This window comes from Nesoenas mayeri (assembly GCF_963082525.1).
Source record: "Nesoenas mayeri genome assembly, chromosome: 3".
Classification (NCBI taxonomy): Eukaryota; Metazoa; Chordata; class Aves; order Columbiformes; family Columbidae; genus Nesoenas; species Nesoenas mayeri.
In genome coordinates this window covers 119,972,895-119,989,277 of record NC_137544.1, presented here as the reverse complement: position 1 = coordinate 119,989,277, position 16,383 = coordinate 119,972,895, and the positions used below count along the sequence as shown (strand labels likewise).

The 16,383-nt window shown below is 41.5% G+C and overlaps 1 protein-coding gene across 2 annotated transcripts in view; it reads left to right on the top strand.

Moving 5' to 3' along the window:
- The window catches only part of CCDC85A (coiled-coil domain containing 85A), a gene marked incomplete at both ends in the record, with an annotated part of 56,511 nt that overhangs the window by 2,389 nt on the left and 37,739 nt on the right, over nt 1–16,383 (top strand). For both annotated transcript variants that reach the window (XM_080342227.1, XM_080342226.1), the window contains one exon: nt 445–1,360. In XM_080342227.1, the coding sequence (XP_080198353.1) occupies nt 445–1,360 (916 nt within the window). The remainder of the gene's footprint in view (nt 1–444; nt 1,361–16,383) is intronic.

Genomic DNA, 16,383 nt, shown 5'->3' with positions numbered 1-16,383 from the left:
ATGTTAATAATTAATGATTTAAGTGAGATTTCTGATGTACCTTGCAGTTTTATTCAGCAGTGATTCTCAGGTGCATCTTTCTCAAGGGAGTGGGGTCATCATGAGAGAGCTTATGATCTGTGCCCAGTTTGGGAGCTAAATTATTCTGATACTTAGCATTAAAATTAATTAAGGACCTGAAAGTTTTTATGCTGTATCAGAAGCTAGTCTCTAAAGCTTTTAAGATTAGCTCCACATTACAGTGATTATTTTTTTACTGGGCAGCAGCTTTGTTTGCTTGAAGCTGTTATAATATGCCAGATCTACCCAAACAATTATTTATGCCTTGTTTGAGTGCTTAGGTGATGGATTTACAGCAGTGCTGATCACTGGCTTGTATTGTGGTAATGATATAATGTTAATTCTTTTAGATGCTTATCTCTCATGATTATCTTTCTTTTGAAGGATATCAATCAGAAGCTGCAAGAGGATAACCAAGAACTGCGAGACCTTTGCTGCTTCCTGGATGACGACAGGCAGAAAGGCAAGAAGGTGTCCCGTGAGTGGCAGAGGCTGGGCAGGTACAGCGCCAGCGTCATGCACAAAGAGGTGGCCTTGTACTTACAGAAGCTGAAAGAACTGGAAGTGAGACAAGAAGAAGTGGTTAAAGAAAACCTGGAGCTGAAAGAGTTGTGTGTGTTGCTGGATGAGGAGAAAAGCGGCGGAGCAGGCAGCCGGAGCTCTATCGACAGCCAGATCAGCCTGTGCCAGTTAACCACAGCAAGCACCTACATCAGAGACGTTGGTGACGGGAGCAGCACTTCTAGCACGGGAAGTACAGACAGTCCAGACCATCATAAACATCACCCAAGTACTAGTCCAGAACACCTTCAAAAAACTCGGGGTGAAGGAAGTCCTGAGCATCAGAAACACCGGAGTATCAGCCCAGAGCACCTGCAGAAGCCCAGGGGTTCTGGCAGTCCTGATCATCACCTGAAAGGACCAAGTCCGGAACATCACAAAACCATCGTCAAAGCACCTGAACAACAAAAGCACAGCAGCAGCAGCCCAGAAACTCTCCCAAAGCACATTTTGAGTAGTAGCCCTGAACACTTTCCAAAGCAGAGGCCTGGTAGTAGCCCTGAGCATCAAAAGCACAGTGGTGGCAGCCCAGATCATCTTCAAAAGCACACGTCGAGTGGCAGTACAGAACATCTCCACAAAGTGAGGGGTACGAGCCCTGAGCATCTCAAACAACACTATGGAGGAAGCCCAGAGCATCTCAAACATCTCAGTGGAAGCAGCAGAGAAGGTACCCTCAGGAGACAAGTAACGGATGACCTGTCACCTCACCACAGAAGTATATACAACGGAATGAATGGTGGGTCAATACATTTAGTGAAAACTCACTTTGAAATTTACTAAGGTAGTTTCAAAGCTATTTCAACTATTTCTGGAAAAGGGTATAATATTTTATTTGAAATGAAAGGTAACGAGGCAGGTGTCCGCATTATTCCTTTAGCAAGTGAATTAGCTGGAATGTACCCATTTGGCCATCTAGCGGGTGTTGGGTGCATTAAAATGGTTGAGGAAAAGTGCGTCTGGAGCGTTGGTGGAAGGTGTCAAGGAGCAGCTCTTGGCCTTGATCCTACTCTGGGGCTGTAGATGGAAACTCTTTGTCCCTGGGCAGAATCACACATGTTTCTTGTCCTGCCTGTCCTGGAGTCAGGACAATGAGGTGCATGTCGCCAGTTGCGGTTCCATGTTCCTGGCCTGCTCTGTCTGGTGGCTGAAAGCTTTTAAAGTTTCCCGTTTATTGATGAAAGGCTTCTTATATCCTTTTTCATAAACTCTGGAAAAGACTCCAGATGAAGAGCTGGGCTCAGCATAAATGAATCTGATAGCTCCTAAAGCTTTTCAAAGCTTTGAGTTTGCATGAGTTTAATTGTAACAAATTAAAAATTAAGGAAGATCGTAAGGGTGCAGGTTTTCTTTGTGTTTTAGAAGATATCTGATGAACATGCCTAGATTTTAAGAGCTGTTTCCTCATGGATTGAAATTGATTATTTTTTTTTAAAGACAGTCATAATTTAAGTAGTTTGTTATTTTGAAAGACAAGCAGTTACAACAACATTGAAGTGAATGAAATATAGCAAATGAAAGTATTAAAAACAAAGTTCAAACATCTTACTGTGCTGTAAAAATAACTTTCTATAGACTTAGCAGAATTTCTATACTCTGCTCCGTTTTTTCTTCCATGAAGAAAATTAGCGTCATAGTTGAAAACCCATTTCTGATTTAGATTTGAAGTCAAGCACTGAAGAAAGTGAGGATTTTGCTTTAGTAAATTGTCTCGCATGGAGCTGATGTGTTTCCATTTGATGAGCAGCTGGGAGAAGCTGCGTTGGCATCGGTGGAACTGGCCACTTGTTGGATCTGCTTTTGCGGTGGGGCGGACAGTGAGCTCTGTGCCCGTGCTGGCCTCACTCCTCGTGTTGTGGTTAACTTCCAGGATCCCTTCAGTTAAAATCACCTGCTCTGTAGGGGGCAATCACAATTATTTTCAGTGAAATGTGTATGCTTGACAGGGCTGATGAACCCCAAAGTGGTAAGTGTAGAGTCTTCTCTTTTGAATGATTTGAAAATTACAAATGAGTGTATGACAGCTGTGTGAAGATGTGTAATGCATAAGTTATAAAAGTTAGCCTTGCAAAACTTTCATGAAATACTGTATTTCTATCTCCATTCAGTTCTTTCTGTTTAACATTGACCTGGCCGTAAGCAGGATGAAGTGTGGAACCAGACTTCCTAAAGGTGGCTTCTTACTTGTGCTCATGATGTTCAGCAATCCAGTCACTGGTTAGGTAGAAAGGTGATCCAAGGTTTTAAGTGTATATTTTTAAAACTCCTTTACAGTTTCTTGGCCTCCAGCATGATGGGCTTTCTGACACCTGTTTTGGTCCATATAGTCTTGTTAAGAACTCTTCTGTATTAGCAACAGTAGAATGAAAGCAGTGGTTACTTTAAACCTCAGTTGACTGGCATCCTTTGTGCAGCGTATTGAAACTATCTGCAATTTGGACTCAAGCCACAAGATGCTGGAGAGGACAGCTGGTGATTTGGGAGTCTGTTTATTGACTTCAATCAGAGCTCTGTCTGTCCTGCACTTTATATAATCATTTTTGTAGAGGACTTCTCTCAGCAGTAAGCTGTCAAACCTCTCTTCCTTCATATTTGTATAATTTGATGTAAGCATGAGGCTTAATACTGACATTCGTCTGACCTTGCTCAGTGGTAAAGCTCTGGACGGCTTTGCTCTGAGGAGCAGGTCTTACACTTCAGGAAAACGCTTGGTCTGCACGGCAAGGCTGAATCATTGTGGGGTTTTGTGTTTTGATTTTGTCAGATATTGTGAAGGTGTGGCCAAGAACAGTTAATATGGAAGTGGTAAAAGTGCTGACCGTTGTCCTTGTTGTGAAAGCAATGTGTAAATCTTAATTTGCATGGTCTGTGTCTGCATGTCTAAGTGAACCTGGCAATGGAGTGCAGATGGGGAACTGATCTGCATCTGTTGTAAGGAAGGGTGACATTGTGGAAACATGCGTAAGAAAGTGGTGTGGAGACCTGGCTCTAAACTATGATGAGCAATACAAAAGGATGCTGGTTTTGATACTTATCCCAAGTCATGTAGTAAGTATACTATATCATGTTGGCTGTACCTAATCTGTTTTAAAATGTGGAGTATATCTAGCTAGTAGATGTTTGATTACACATCAGTGTGATTACTTTGCAGGACACTTGTAGTCTTATTGCAGCACTTGTGGACTGTCATTTGAGCAGCAAGTGTGAAGTGCTTGTGATCCTAAGTGACAAATAGCAAAGACTAACATCTTTTGTCTCCTTTGTAAATAAAGGAGTAAAATAATATATTGTGACTGTGTAATCAGAAGCGGTGGATTCAGTAGCATGCAATTATCTATCCCAGAGCTTGGACTGGGTGGGAGGATGCAGGGAATGGAGCTGGAGGATTTGCAGGTTTGACAAACTCTGAAGCTAAAGTTAAAGCAGTTGCAATACAATATTCCAATGCTATCAGAAATATGATGTGTAGCTGTAGCCTGCACTACAGGAGATGGTATATGCATTAATTATTTGGGCTTCATGCATATTTGAAGTGGTCATGAGGTTTGCAGGAACTTCTTCGGTCTGGAGCTGCCTTTGGTCCATAGGCACAGCTGAAGGAATAAAGGATGTGATGAGAACATTTCCTTTCATAATTCTTCTCGTTTTCTGCACTCAGAGGTTTGATCTTGGTATTTGTTTCTTGTAGGACATGCCAGCTTCCATTTATAAGATTTATAAAGCTTTAGGAAAAAAAATACTTCAGAGTTCTCCTACACATTTTTCTGAAATGGGGTCCTCAACCTTTGAAGTGACAGAAAATGGGATGCGAGAGCTAAGTTTGGCTTGATGCTTAACTGAAAGCATGTGTATTTCATTTTAAAGACTCTAACCAAATAAAACATGATAACAATCTTTTGGTGTGATCACATTCTGAGTAACGAGCACAGAGGTATTTGGGATAGAAAGATTGCTGAAATTAGAAGAGAAAATACCAGCAGTAAAAATATTTTAAAGAGAATGTTTGTGCAACCTGGAATCCATGACAGTTTGACACAAATATGTGGGCTATAAGTGCCTCTCTATAAATCCCTGTGCTTTCAGCATTTGCAATCTAAGTGGTGGTTTTCATTCTAAGCAATTTGCTGTAAACTTTCTATTTTAAGAAGTCCTTTGTTTTACTCTGGGCTTTGGCTTTTGTGTGAAAGGAAAGTATCAGAAGGCTTTCCTATGTGCTTTTTGCTTCCTGCTGAGGTTATTAATGAAGAGCAGTCAAAGTGCTGCCCAGCGCTGTGTGTGCCGCTGGGGCTGTGAGGATTCAGACACGAGTGCGACAGCACCTCACCTTCTGCAAAGCTGCGTGCAGCCGAAAGGGAGACTCGCTTTACATCTGGAACAATTTCTGCTAGAAGTGTGTTTCTTATAAGGAAAATAAAATGAGCAAATACTGCAGTGAGTAAAAAGAGGAAACTGTAGTATGACTTCAGAGAGAAAACACTTCTAATAACAATACTTACAATGAGTTAACTGCTATCCTCTCTGGAAATAACTCGCATGCTGCTGGCCAGATAGCAAAATGGTGTTTAGGTGTAGGTTTGTTGTGCTTCTTAATGGTGTCATTAATAGTGATATATAATACTTGGTGTGTGACCTGAGCTTCTCTGATGGCTCGTGCCGCTGTCCATGCCAGTATGGAGAGTCTGAGTCCTTGCTTGGAGGGAATACATTTAACCTGAGGACAGGACCTCCTGTAACATAGTCCTTTGCACAGCTTTCTGAGTTACAGTGTTATGGTTTTATAATGGTAAAATATGGTCTTAGAAATATTACAGTGATTAAATTGTCAAATTCTCTGAACTCTGGCACTTATAATGCAGAGTTAGAACATTGTAATAACTCTTGGTAAGTGCTGCTTGCTTAAGAACTTCAGCCTTGTAGGGTATATTATTTGTGTTAATCAAAGGGTGTCCTATCTTTTTCTGTTCTATTAAGGGATTTTTTTTTTTTAAAGGTGTGGGTTTTTTTGTTTGTTTCTTTGTTTTTGTTTATTTCTTTTTAAATTTGATTTTCTTAGGAGGCTAACAATGGGGAGGTTGTACAGGGATTGGAGATGGACGAGTTAACAATTAGGGCAGAACATAAGTCAGTATAGTGTGGGCTTAAAATTTTGTGCTACCATTCCCACACAAAGGGCATAGATGTTGGCAGGAGTCAATGACAGCGAGACATTCCAGATTATAGGGTGTTTCATAAGGTATACTGAAGTTTGTGTATGTAAGAAAATGGCTCTAGCAATGAAAATTCATTGGCCTCTGAGCTAGTAAATCATGTCTTAATTAGTAAACCGAAGCACAACTTATCTTAGGTCTTACTGTCATATACACTGATATATAGTTACTGAGAGAGCATTGAGAATTATCTTCAAGTCATGATCTTGGTATAAATCTTGTCTGCCTGTACTTTTTGAGTGGTTAAAGGGTGTTAAAAGAATCAGCTGGGACTGAAGCAGAGCTTTGAGTTTTGCTTAATGCAGAAAGAAGTGCATCTTGATATATCACATACATACGTGTGAAAAGATTAAAGCAGAATTATACAGTGCTTGTGGTATGATGGGTTTTACCACCACCTTATCCAGGAATCCATAGAAGAGTCCGCTACGTAACCATCAGTGTTCTTGTCTGAAGATAACTGTGGCACTGAGTCTTGGTAGAGCCATGCAGTTTGGAGGAGTATTGTATTAATAACAGGATGCTCAGTTGTGACTAAACTCTTAAGCCACACTAGCAGATTTAGCCAGGCCCTCATTGCTGTGAAACAGCACAAAGCTGAGTTCAAGTCCTGAGCCTTTGGTTAATAACAAAAGGTCACGCGGGAATTCTTGGAGGCTGGGAGAAGAGATCTGATTCATTTTGGCCTAAGGTGAACATCAGCTTCTGAGTAATAGAAACTGCAGGTGAATTTCACTCTGGTGTGTTGTTCCATTGCTGTTAATGGCAAAAGTTTTTGTGTGTCTCCTCTGAAACAGCCCGTCCTGGTCCCTGTTGGGGGAAAGAAAGAAAGGTAAATACTAACTGCATTGGTCTGATCCAGCGTGGCAATTTCTCATTTCTTTTGGTCATTGTTCCTTTGTATGTGGATGCAATTTTTCAGCACACTCGTTCTCCAGCTGTGGCTTGTAATATTCCTCAAGGACTTAATAATATGCTCTTTGCTGCTAGTGCACACGTGAAGTGCTGTGAAGGGTTTTAGTAATGTTCTTTGGTTCCTTTATGTATACGAACTAAGAATCCTCTATAATCTGTGGGGCATTCACAACCAAGAGATCTAAAAGCATATTTAAGTAAACAAGGAGAAAAATCCACCCTTCTCTCTTTCCCCTCTTTGTGCTATTTCTTCTTTTGAAATCTGATCACTTGTGATGGGATTTTCAGGCAGTATCCTAACAGAAGGATATAAAAAAATGAGAAGAGAGATGGATCAGCCTGGGGGAGGCTCTGGGCAGTGGGACTGACAGACAGGGAGATGAACAAGTAATAACAGTCATCTGTTTGGGAGGAAATTAATGATACAATGTGTGTGGGGGAAGGATATCTACTAAAGTAGGCTTTAAAAAAATTAATGCACTAAAGATACCAGTCTGTGCACATTTAGTGGTTTTGTAAGTCTTTCTATTTTTAATACTTTTAATTCTGCAAGATACGCAAAAAAGAGTCAGGATCGTGACTTGAGATCTGTCCACGAGCATTTGGTGCACAGCACGGAAATGTTTGGAAATTTATTGCTTGTGAATGGGAAAGCTGCTATCTTGAGCTTGGCTGTCTTAAGAGATGAACAGTTATGTGAAGGCTGTGAATAACAGCTAGGCTTAGTTCAACTTGTCAGTTCTGCTACCAACTTTTGGCATATTTGCATTGTTTCTGTACATTCCTGGGGAGAGGAAGGAACCAGAAGTTTAGCACCTGTGTACTTGAGCAAGTACGTGTTTCTTCCAACCTTCATTTTCTATCTGCATGATTTATGTGAACTTTGTGCTGAATTATTACAAATGTTTTGTCCGTTTAGAGAGGGGAAAAATGGTCACAAAGTTTGTAATACTGATCTGTGAAAGTCCATTTAATGATTTAAGTGGTTATTTAGACTAATCAAACACAGTAGGGTTCAAGAAGCGCTGTCAAGAGTAAAAGATACATTAGAGCTGAAAAAGCACAGTGCATGTGGTAAGCACCAATAGTGAATGTCTTCTGAAGGTCTCTGTTTTGGTACTTCCTCAAGGTTATCCAGATTATTCCAGAACTTTTACGCCTGTGATATCAAACTTCTTTAATCTGATCAATAGTGAGATCCCTCCCTCGAATGTTTGACCTCAAAACTCACTACGTTTCTTTCACTGCATCTCTTTAAGTTCCTGTGAATTGTGAAAATTTGCCTTGATCAATGCTTGCTTGAGGCTTTTGGAGCATGTACTTGTAACTTGTATTCAAAGAGAAAAGATATTCGCTTTTTACAAAGGTTGCAGGGCTGATTCATCACGGTAGCTCCCATTTCTGCGAAGTTCAGCAGATAATTCTCGGTAAAAGCATTGACAGGTGACCCACATCCCCTCTTGGTTTCTCAGTCTATTTTGGGTTTACAGTGGATGAATCTTAATGATGCTAAAAATCCATCTTACGATTTTTGTGGTCTGAAAACATTACCGATGGCATTAAGATGAGTCTCTAAAAATACTGTTTGATTGTGAGAGAGAAAAAAACCCACTTGACTGAAGCACAAGCGTATGGATGCTCTGAGGTAACTGGCTCAGTTTCTTCGAAGATTTGAGCACTTCCCCCCTTGCTGACACCTGCCTGGCGCTGCAATGGGATGCCTGGACAGAAGAACGTGCTGAAATATCTGTGCTCTTGCCGTGAATGTAGTCACTTGTCATTACGGTCATTCATCTTGCTTGCTTGTGTCCGCTTTAGGATTTTTAGTAACCTGAAGTTAAATTTTGCATTTTAGCTTTTTGCAATATTGTGAAGTCCTTAAAGAAAACATGGAAGCAAAGCATTCCAGCATTTTTTTTTCCTAACCAACTCTCCCCCCAACAAGAGCAAAGGCTTTGCAGACTTAACCAAACAGCAGAAGACACAAGAATCTGTGTCTCCTCCAAGTACAGGAGCTAAGAACGCTTTGATCTATTCCTTGTTGTTGGAACTTGACACCTGACCTACATTCCAGTCAATAATGCTGAATGCTGCATTTTGACAGCTTGCAACCATAGCACGGACAACTATTTTGGAGAACTAGGAGGACAAGAAGCATCCTGAGCATATTAAAAGAAATCCTAATTCCAGCATGAAAGTCTTTGTATTTGTATATCTTACCTTCTCTATGAAAGTAATAAAACGGAAACATTTCTTAACCTTTTAGAGCATACTGAGTTGTATTCAGGCTGACGACAATGAATTGCTGGGTTGCCTGACAGCAGAGAAGTGACTGAGCCCATCTTGCAAGCTTGGATCTCAGATTTGTCCTCTCAAGTCCCTCCACCGTCCTGGTGTCGTCAAGAACGAGTTGGATACTATGACCTCCTGGGACTGACCACCCTGCTGCAATTACATCCACTCGTCCACCCATGGAATACCAAAAAGATACTTGGGGAAGGCCAAAGAGAGATACAGCACAAAGGATTTGCTTGACCCTCTTCCGTGATAACTCTACAACAATCCAAATTAAATCAATTGTTTTGTACTTAAATGACAAGTCAATGCTTATCAGTTGCCACCTGGAAATGTGAGCTGCAGGCACTGAAGCTGAGAGTCAGTTTCCTGGGCAACATATTCTGTTCCACCTCTGTTGCTTGATGATGGTTTTATTTTATTATTTTTAACTAAGAAAATTGACAGAGTCGAATCTGATATCAGTTTGAAAAATGAGTATTTGAAGGATTAGTGAAGAATGTTTGAATGAGAAATCGTTTCTGTTTGCTTTGAGAGCAAAACATCTGTTGGTTTTATCAATATGAAAAGATCTGTACTTCAGTTGTAGCGAACCTTGGCTCTGTCTGCCTCGTGTTTGGTAGAGGTGCACTTAGCAGATGTATTTTTCAGTTAATTGATGTTAGATATCAATCCTATGTGTCGCTTAGACCCAGTGAGAGATTTTTAGCTATTCATTGGCTCTGTTACAGGAGAAACAGGGTCTTGACTGTGAAGATGCAGTCCGGTCACACTTGCTCTCAAATTTAACATTTTAAATTAAGTGCTTTTAAAACCTCCAAAATGTTGTTAGATTTTAATTGATTTGTTCTTGTGATGCTGCTCAGAAATCATGGTGCATAGCAAGCAAGAGCCTTTTGAAGCTGGTGGGAAAGGGTCTGTAATGGAAGATTTTCACTGCCCAGAGTGAGAAAGATCCAGATAATGTTTTTGTTCTGTTTAGTAGGAAAAGCTGTTTCCCAGGGAACCAGGAGCATCTTGATTCCAGCCCCTGAGCCTCACTGCGTCTGTGTCTTTCCCTGTCAGTGCGGTTTTCAGGTGCCTCTGGAGTGTGAATAGTTGTGCTGGGTGGATGATGAATACGCCAGCCTGTGGGTTTACTCGCCTGGTGAGCAGGGCTGTCAATACGGTGCTTACTCAGGATTAAATGTGTCCTATTGTAGCTGGTGAAACACAGCGAGAGAGGTTCTTAGAGTTTCTTCACTGCTCCAAAGCCTGAGTGTGTCTGTGGTATGGTTAAATTTTGCCGAATTCATGAACATCTGGCACAGGGAAAGACTGAAAATCTCTAACACATTGGTCATCAGACTAATGCCATTCATGCACCTTCTGGGAACTGCTGTTGCAGCATGTCTGTTCTTGCCAGGCCAGCCTGCTGCCCCAAACCCTTCTGCTCTGGTTCGTGCTGTGTGCGCTTGTTTCAGCGAGTCCTGGGAGCTTCTGAAGGGTCCAGAGCAGCGCTGTGACCTGGGAGTGGGGACTGTGCTCCCAGCCGAGGAGGGGAGGACACGCCTGTTCTTCTTTGCTCACTTGGTTGCTGTCAAAAGCCATTAGAAAGTCCCCTCCTTGCTTTTCTAACAGCTTTTTACTTAGATAAGTCTGTTTTGAGTGGGGTGTAAAAATTGGGGCTGAGGTTACATGCCTATAAAACACCTTTATGAACAATTAGCTTCATACAAACATTGTCAATGTGTTTCCTTTCAAAATGAACTTTTGAAGCAATGTTTCCTTCCTTCCTGGATTTCCTGAATTATGCCAACCAAACCAGTGAGGAGCAAAGCTCATTTTAATTATATTTTGTGTGTGTGTGTGCAGCAGGTGTGCTACAAGTTGTTAATGTACCTTTTGCATTTACAGGGGTGCTTAAAGGTGTCTTTGCATGTAGAGGAAGTGATTTACAATGAGTCCAGATTTTGAGTAAACATAGTGGCAGTGACGGCTTTAGCAGAGGAAGCTACGTTTTGCTATCTTGTTTCTTGTGGCCTGTTTTTAATCTTGCAGGCTGGTTGTGTAACTGTCATTATCTTTATTTGGGAAATCGAGATGCTGATAGGAATTGGAGGCACGGTCTAGCTGTCAGCTGGGGATTTCACATTGCTAAGTGGTACGACCAAAAGGAGCATTCATCTTTCATCCAAAGAAAATCTGAAAATGAAAGCTCTTATATGCTAAAAAAATGAGAATACAATACTTTGGCAGGATGCTCATTTAGCCTTGGTATCAATTGCTAGTGTGGGGTGGTGTGAATGTGCCGGGGTGAGGGGAAGTGGTGCTGGGCACATCTGCATCTCCATGGCGAGTCCCAGCCTCAACATCTGTGTCACTTGGCAGATGTGGAAGACAAGAACTTGGTGAACTGGTGTATTTGGAGATTTTTTGGCTGGATGCGGGTAGGTGGTTGTGCTGCTGTCGGTCAAACACTGCGGTCGGAAATGCTGCTTTCAGGTCACGTGAAGCAGCAGCTGCGTTTGAGGGCAGGCTGGGCACAGGTTCTACTGTCTGCCAAAAGATGGAGCTTTCCTGTACAAAGTCACGGGAGAAGAGTCACTTATAAAAACATTTATGAATGGCACCGATCAGATTTAAAGCTCCATAGTAATGTACGCTCAGTGGGGAAACCAGGCTTTGATGTTCCGCAGTGACAGCCCCAACATTTCCAGTGGGTGATGTGTGATGACAGGACTGCAGTAACAATTCTTGTTACAAGTGGCAAGTGACTGGGATTCCAGCAGCCCTGCCATGCTGAGCAGGGGGTTTAATGGCATTTCTTACCATGACATGTGGGCTGAGTGCAGTGTAATGTTTCAAACCTGTGCAGAGATTCAAGAGACGTTGGCATTGTTACTATTTTAATCTTACTAGAGCAAACACCAGGTTGTGTGTCCTGGGCATGATTTAGCAACCTGTTAGTCTTTTAATTATCTGCTTCCTAATTAGATTGGTCTGATTATTTGCTACTTGAAATAAGTCCATATTTTTAAGTTCTCAGGGCAGTAGCTCTTGGGGGGAAAAAAAAAAAATCATTGCTTTTCATTTTATAGGCATTTTGTCTTTCATGCTGAAGTATGGGAACATATGGTGCTGCTTCTGATGTAGCACTTGTCTAAATATCTTTGCTTGTAAAATTTTCTGCGGAGCCATATAATTTTCTCCTGTAAAAACATTCTTAATGTATTTAACCAATTTTATAACTACAGGATGGGATTATCACAGTTTTGTCATTGTAAACTTTTACTGGATGTAGGTCAAGAAATTAAACTGTGAACCCCGAATGAGAAAAATGAAGAGTAAATAGAAATACAAGTGTTATTATAATCTGTTACTGTCTGGAGGGCAGGAAATTAGACCTCTCTGCAATAAATTAATGTGCTGAAGGTGTGCGAGCCATCCTTACTGTGCACCAGGCTACACTGAACACTGCAACAGAGCAACTTGGTGTGAGTAGCACTCGAGCTGTTCTGTCCTGAGCAGTGATTCCATATCTGGAGATTGGAATCAGTTTTTGCCTGGTTCCTTTTGCCATCACGTTGGTGACAGCTAAAGGCCAGCAGTGTTTGCTTGCTAATGAGATAACGGTAGAGTGATGACTGTTCTCCTGATAATGCAAAGTCACAGTTTCTGTGAATGTGATTTTGCTGTGCTTCGGAGCTTTTTCCTCTTAAGGAATTGCATGAAGTATTTAACTGCTTTTTAGGAACATAGAACTAGATGGGGAAAAGTGATGGGTGATGGTTGTTGAGGTTGTAGAGAGAGAAGTGCAGGATTGTGCAGCCTTTGGATGAGCTTTGGCTGTGCCGCGGTTACTCCTGTCATCACTTTTAGGTGAGGTTTAAGTCAATGGAAAGACTTGTGTTTACTCCTCTTTCTGAACAGTTGGCCTGCGAACAGCCGTGTGAAAAAATCCATCCAAGCCAGGCTTAGCTAGCAGGATGGAGTGAAAGGACAGGCGAACAGAACTTTGTGGTAGTTGCAAAGCTTTGGAACTCTACGTACATGAAAAAGGTCTTTCTAAATTTATCGGAGACTTTTCTTTTGAAAATTGCATTTTTCTTAATATCTCAGATTAAAAAAGAAGCCAAGTGAGTTGCCTGGTTTTTGCTTTGGTAGCTGCTGACTGCCAGTGTGATGAGCATTTTGGATCCCAGTGCTGTGACCCCATGTTCATCACGGTAAAAGATGTTGAAGCAATAAGCACCAGAATCTTGAGGGTAAATTGTCAGAACTCTACAGATTTGTTGAATGCATCTTAACGTTAGAAGTTCTGATCCTTAAGTATCTTGAATGAAAAGAGTGTAACATATTTTTTCAGTCACTCGCTTTGCTAAAGATGTGGAAAAGAAGATAAATCCATATATAAGTATATCCTATGTTAGTTTTTGTACATACACAGGAGAGAGACTCAAAGTAGAATCCAGAAAACCCTGAACTAGGATTGTTGGGCTGTTTTCTTACCAAACAGCGGAGTCCTTGGGTTGGAATAAGAATGCCGATTGCCAGGAGCAACGAGTGAGCTGGCAGCACTTGGGGTGCTGTAGGTCAGCAGATAACACGCGTAGTTCCCAAGTGCTGTTCCAGCATCTTCAACCCCATTTTGATTTTTAAGAAAAATGGAATGTCAGAAGAGAGGAAATTTATCTTACTGCAAATAACTGGTCACATAAGAATTCTTTTTTGACTCTATTTTCATGGGAACGTATGTTTCACACTCGATAGTCAACTCTTTCCCTAAGTCTTTGCTTCCCACTGTAGTTGACATATGAAAAATCAGTGTGTGTGTGGTGAAGGAAACGAGTGGAGGAGCCCACGTGTAATAAATCCTTTAAAACATAAGCGTAGGAGAAAACTCCTTATCGTCCAGAAAGAATGGCTTGGAAACCATGGGGAGAAGGGACAGAGGGATTTGGAAAAAGGTTGAATCACTTTAATTTCATTTTTGGTGGGAAGAAGTGAATCTGAATGAGAAATTGATCACACACTGTTTGATCCTGTTGTAGAAATATTGCCATTGATTTCTAGAGGAATGAGATATAGTCACATTATTTGCCTGTGATTCTGAGCTTTTCTGTTGGTAGAGATTAATTTGCTGACACTCAAGAAATACCCCAAACCAAACTAAAAAATGAATAAAAAAAATCTACTTGACTGCATGGAGGCTAAATTAACTTTTTAATCTTCCAGATGATTGTTATGCCAGAGCCATGGGGGCTGAGGAGGGATTTGCCTTGAACTTTTAGTCCTCAGACTAAATGTGTGCTTGCCGAGTAGTTCCACAGTTGAAATGGTTAATCATTCTCTAAAAATCACATAGATACGTGAAGCTGTGACTTTCTGATTTTGTTTGGGCCCTGAGGAATATAACGTGAAAAGCTGTGGAGGTTCTACCAGCTGGCTGGAGGCTGCGGGCACTTGAATGGGATACAGCTACATTCACCGTGATCAAGTGCTGCTTCATGCATGAAATAAATGCTGTGGTCCTGGACGGGTGATTGATGATCTGTTACCTTTAAAACTGTACGAGTAACATGCAGAATTAATTTTCAGTGGGTTATTCATGTCACCACTTGTTTGTACCCCCTGGAATCTCATATGATTGATAAACATCATTTAAAAACAAACTCAAAATAAAATAGGAGAGATTTTAAAAGTGTGCTTTTCACAACAATAGCCTCCATTTTGCCATGAGATGCTTTGCAAACCTAATCTAGCAGCAGTTTATGCTGCAAAAGATGTTTATAGCTCACTTTATTCTGGTTCCTTATCAAATTACTGGTCTTATTCTTTAAGGCTCCCAGGGGATTGACTTAAGCTGAAGTGTATAGATCATCCCTCTCCGCGTGGTCCCTTGTTACCCTCAGTGGTTTTGGACTGATCTCAGCTGGCAGGGCTCAGGGTGGAACTGCCCACAGCAGCGCCTGCTCAAACAGGGTGATTTGCAGCTCCAGCTTATGTACCTGGATCCACCCTTGAACTTCTGGGGAGAAGAACCTGTTTAGGCCTGGGATTAGCAAAAACTAGAACACTGAGAGGAGAATCCAGCCAGCAGGAGATAGAGGGAAAGTGTGTGAGAGGCAGGCTGTCTGAAAGGAAATAATGAGCTGTGTGTGGTGATAGGGCAAATATCCACAGATGCGGAGTTTGAGGATTTCTTTCTTCTTGTGCAATTCAGACTTGGGTTTGACTCTGCTGTGGGGATCTGAAAATACCTGGTGCTGCTTGCCGAGTTTGTTCCTTCACCTCTGAGCTGATAAGTGTATACAGCTAACCTGTCTGAAGGTCTCGTTTTGCATGTACGGAAGAAGCTGATGATGGGTGTTGGACCCTTTGGTGAGCAGCATGTGTCAGAGTCCTGCAGCTCAGCTGCACATCTGCTGGTGGAAACATCAGCATCGACGGTGCTCCCCAGATCCATGGAGTTAGGCAGTGTGGGATATATACTCTGACAGCCTCAGTAGCACCAAAATGTTGGACTGAAGTGAAACTTTGTGGTTTTGGTCCTTGCCCTACAGAGATCAGGTGAGCTGATGACTTTGCTTTGTTCAGAGATTGTTTTTGTAATTCTCCTTTGTACACAGGCTCTTGTGCAGTTCCAGAGCAACAGAAGAGCTCAGCAGTGTCTCAGCTAACAAAAGCAAACACTCTCTGTTTCATGTGATCCTTGATTTATTTAAAATAAAAGAAGTTGTGCGGTTGGAAGCCAGGCTGTTCTCAGCATTTGTGAGCTGAGCAGGGTCAGTCTGGGTCGTTACCTGGATTTTTAACCTCTGGAAAGAACAAAGGTGTCAGGACTGTAAAAAAACATCATCTTTTGAGTCAGTCATAAATACTGAGAGGGTAAAGGGTGACATACTAAGCTGATATTCTTTCTACTTATTTGAAGCTTTTCCAGGGCTCTCTGCAAACATTGGTGGTGGGATGTTTTATCTTCCATACTTACAACTGGCTTGACTGTCTGATGAACAACTGGAGATATGAAGGAGACAGTTTCCTTACAGGGCTGTTGGCATCTCAGTCTTCACCCTTGGAAAAACAGTGAAAACAGTGAGTGAATGTTGATGTCGCAGTAGATGGGTTTGTTTGCAAGGACCAAGCTTTATACTCAGTGTAGTCGTAAAACAATGATTTCAAATTATTGACTTCTGGAATGTGAAGTCATCAAAATTCTGTTATGGAAAAATCTTTTTATAGTAGAGAAGTGCATCCTACATGCCCTTCCCCTGGTATATAAACTTCTCCCGTTTCCTATAGGTGTTGTGCCTGAGCATGTGCTCAGTGCATGAACTCTTTCAGAGCCACTCAGCCTTGGCTT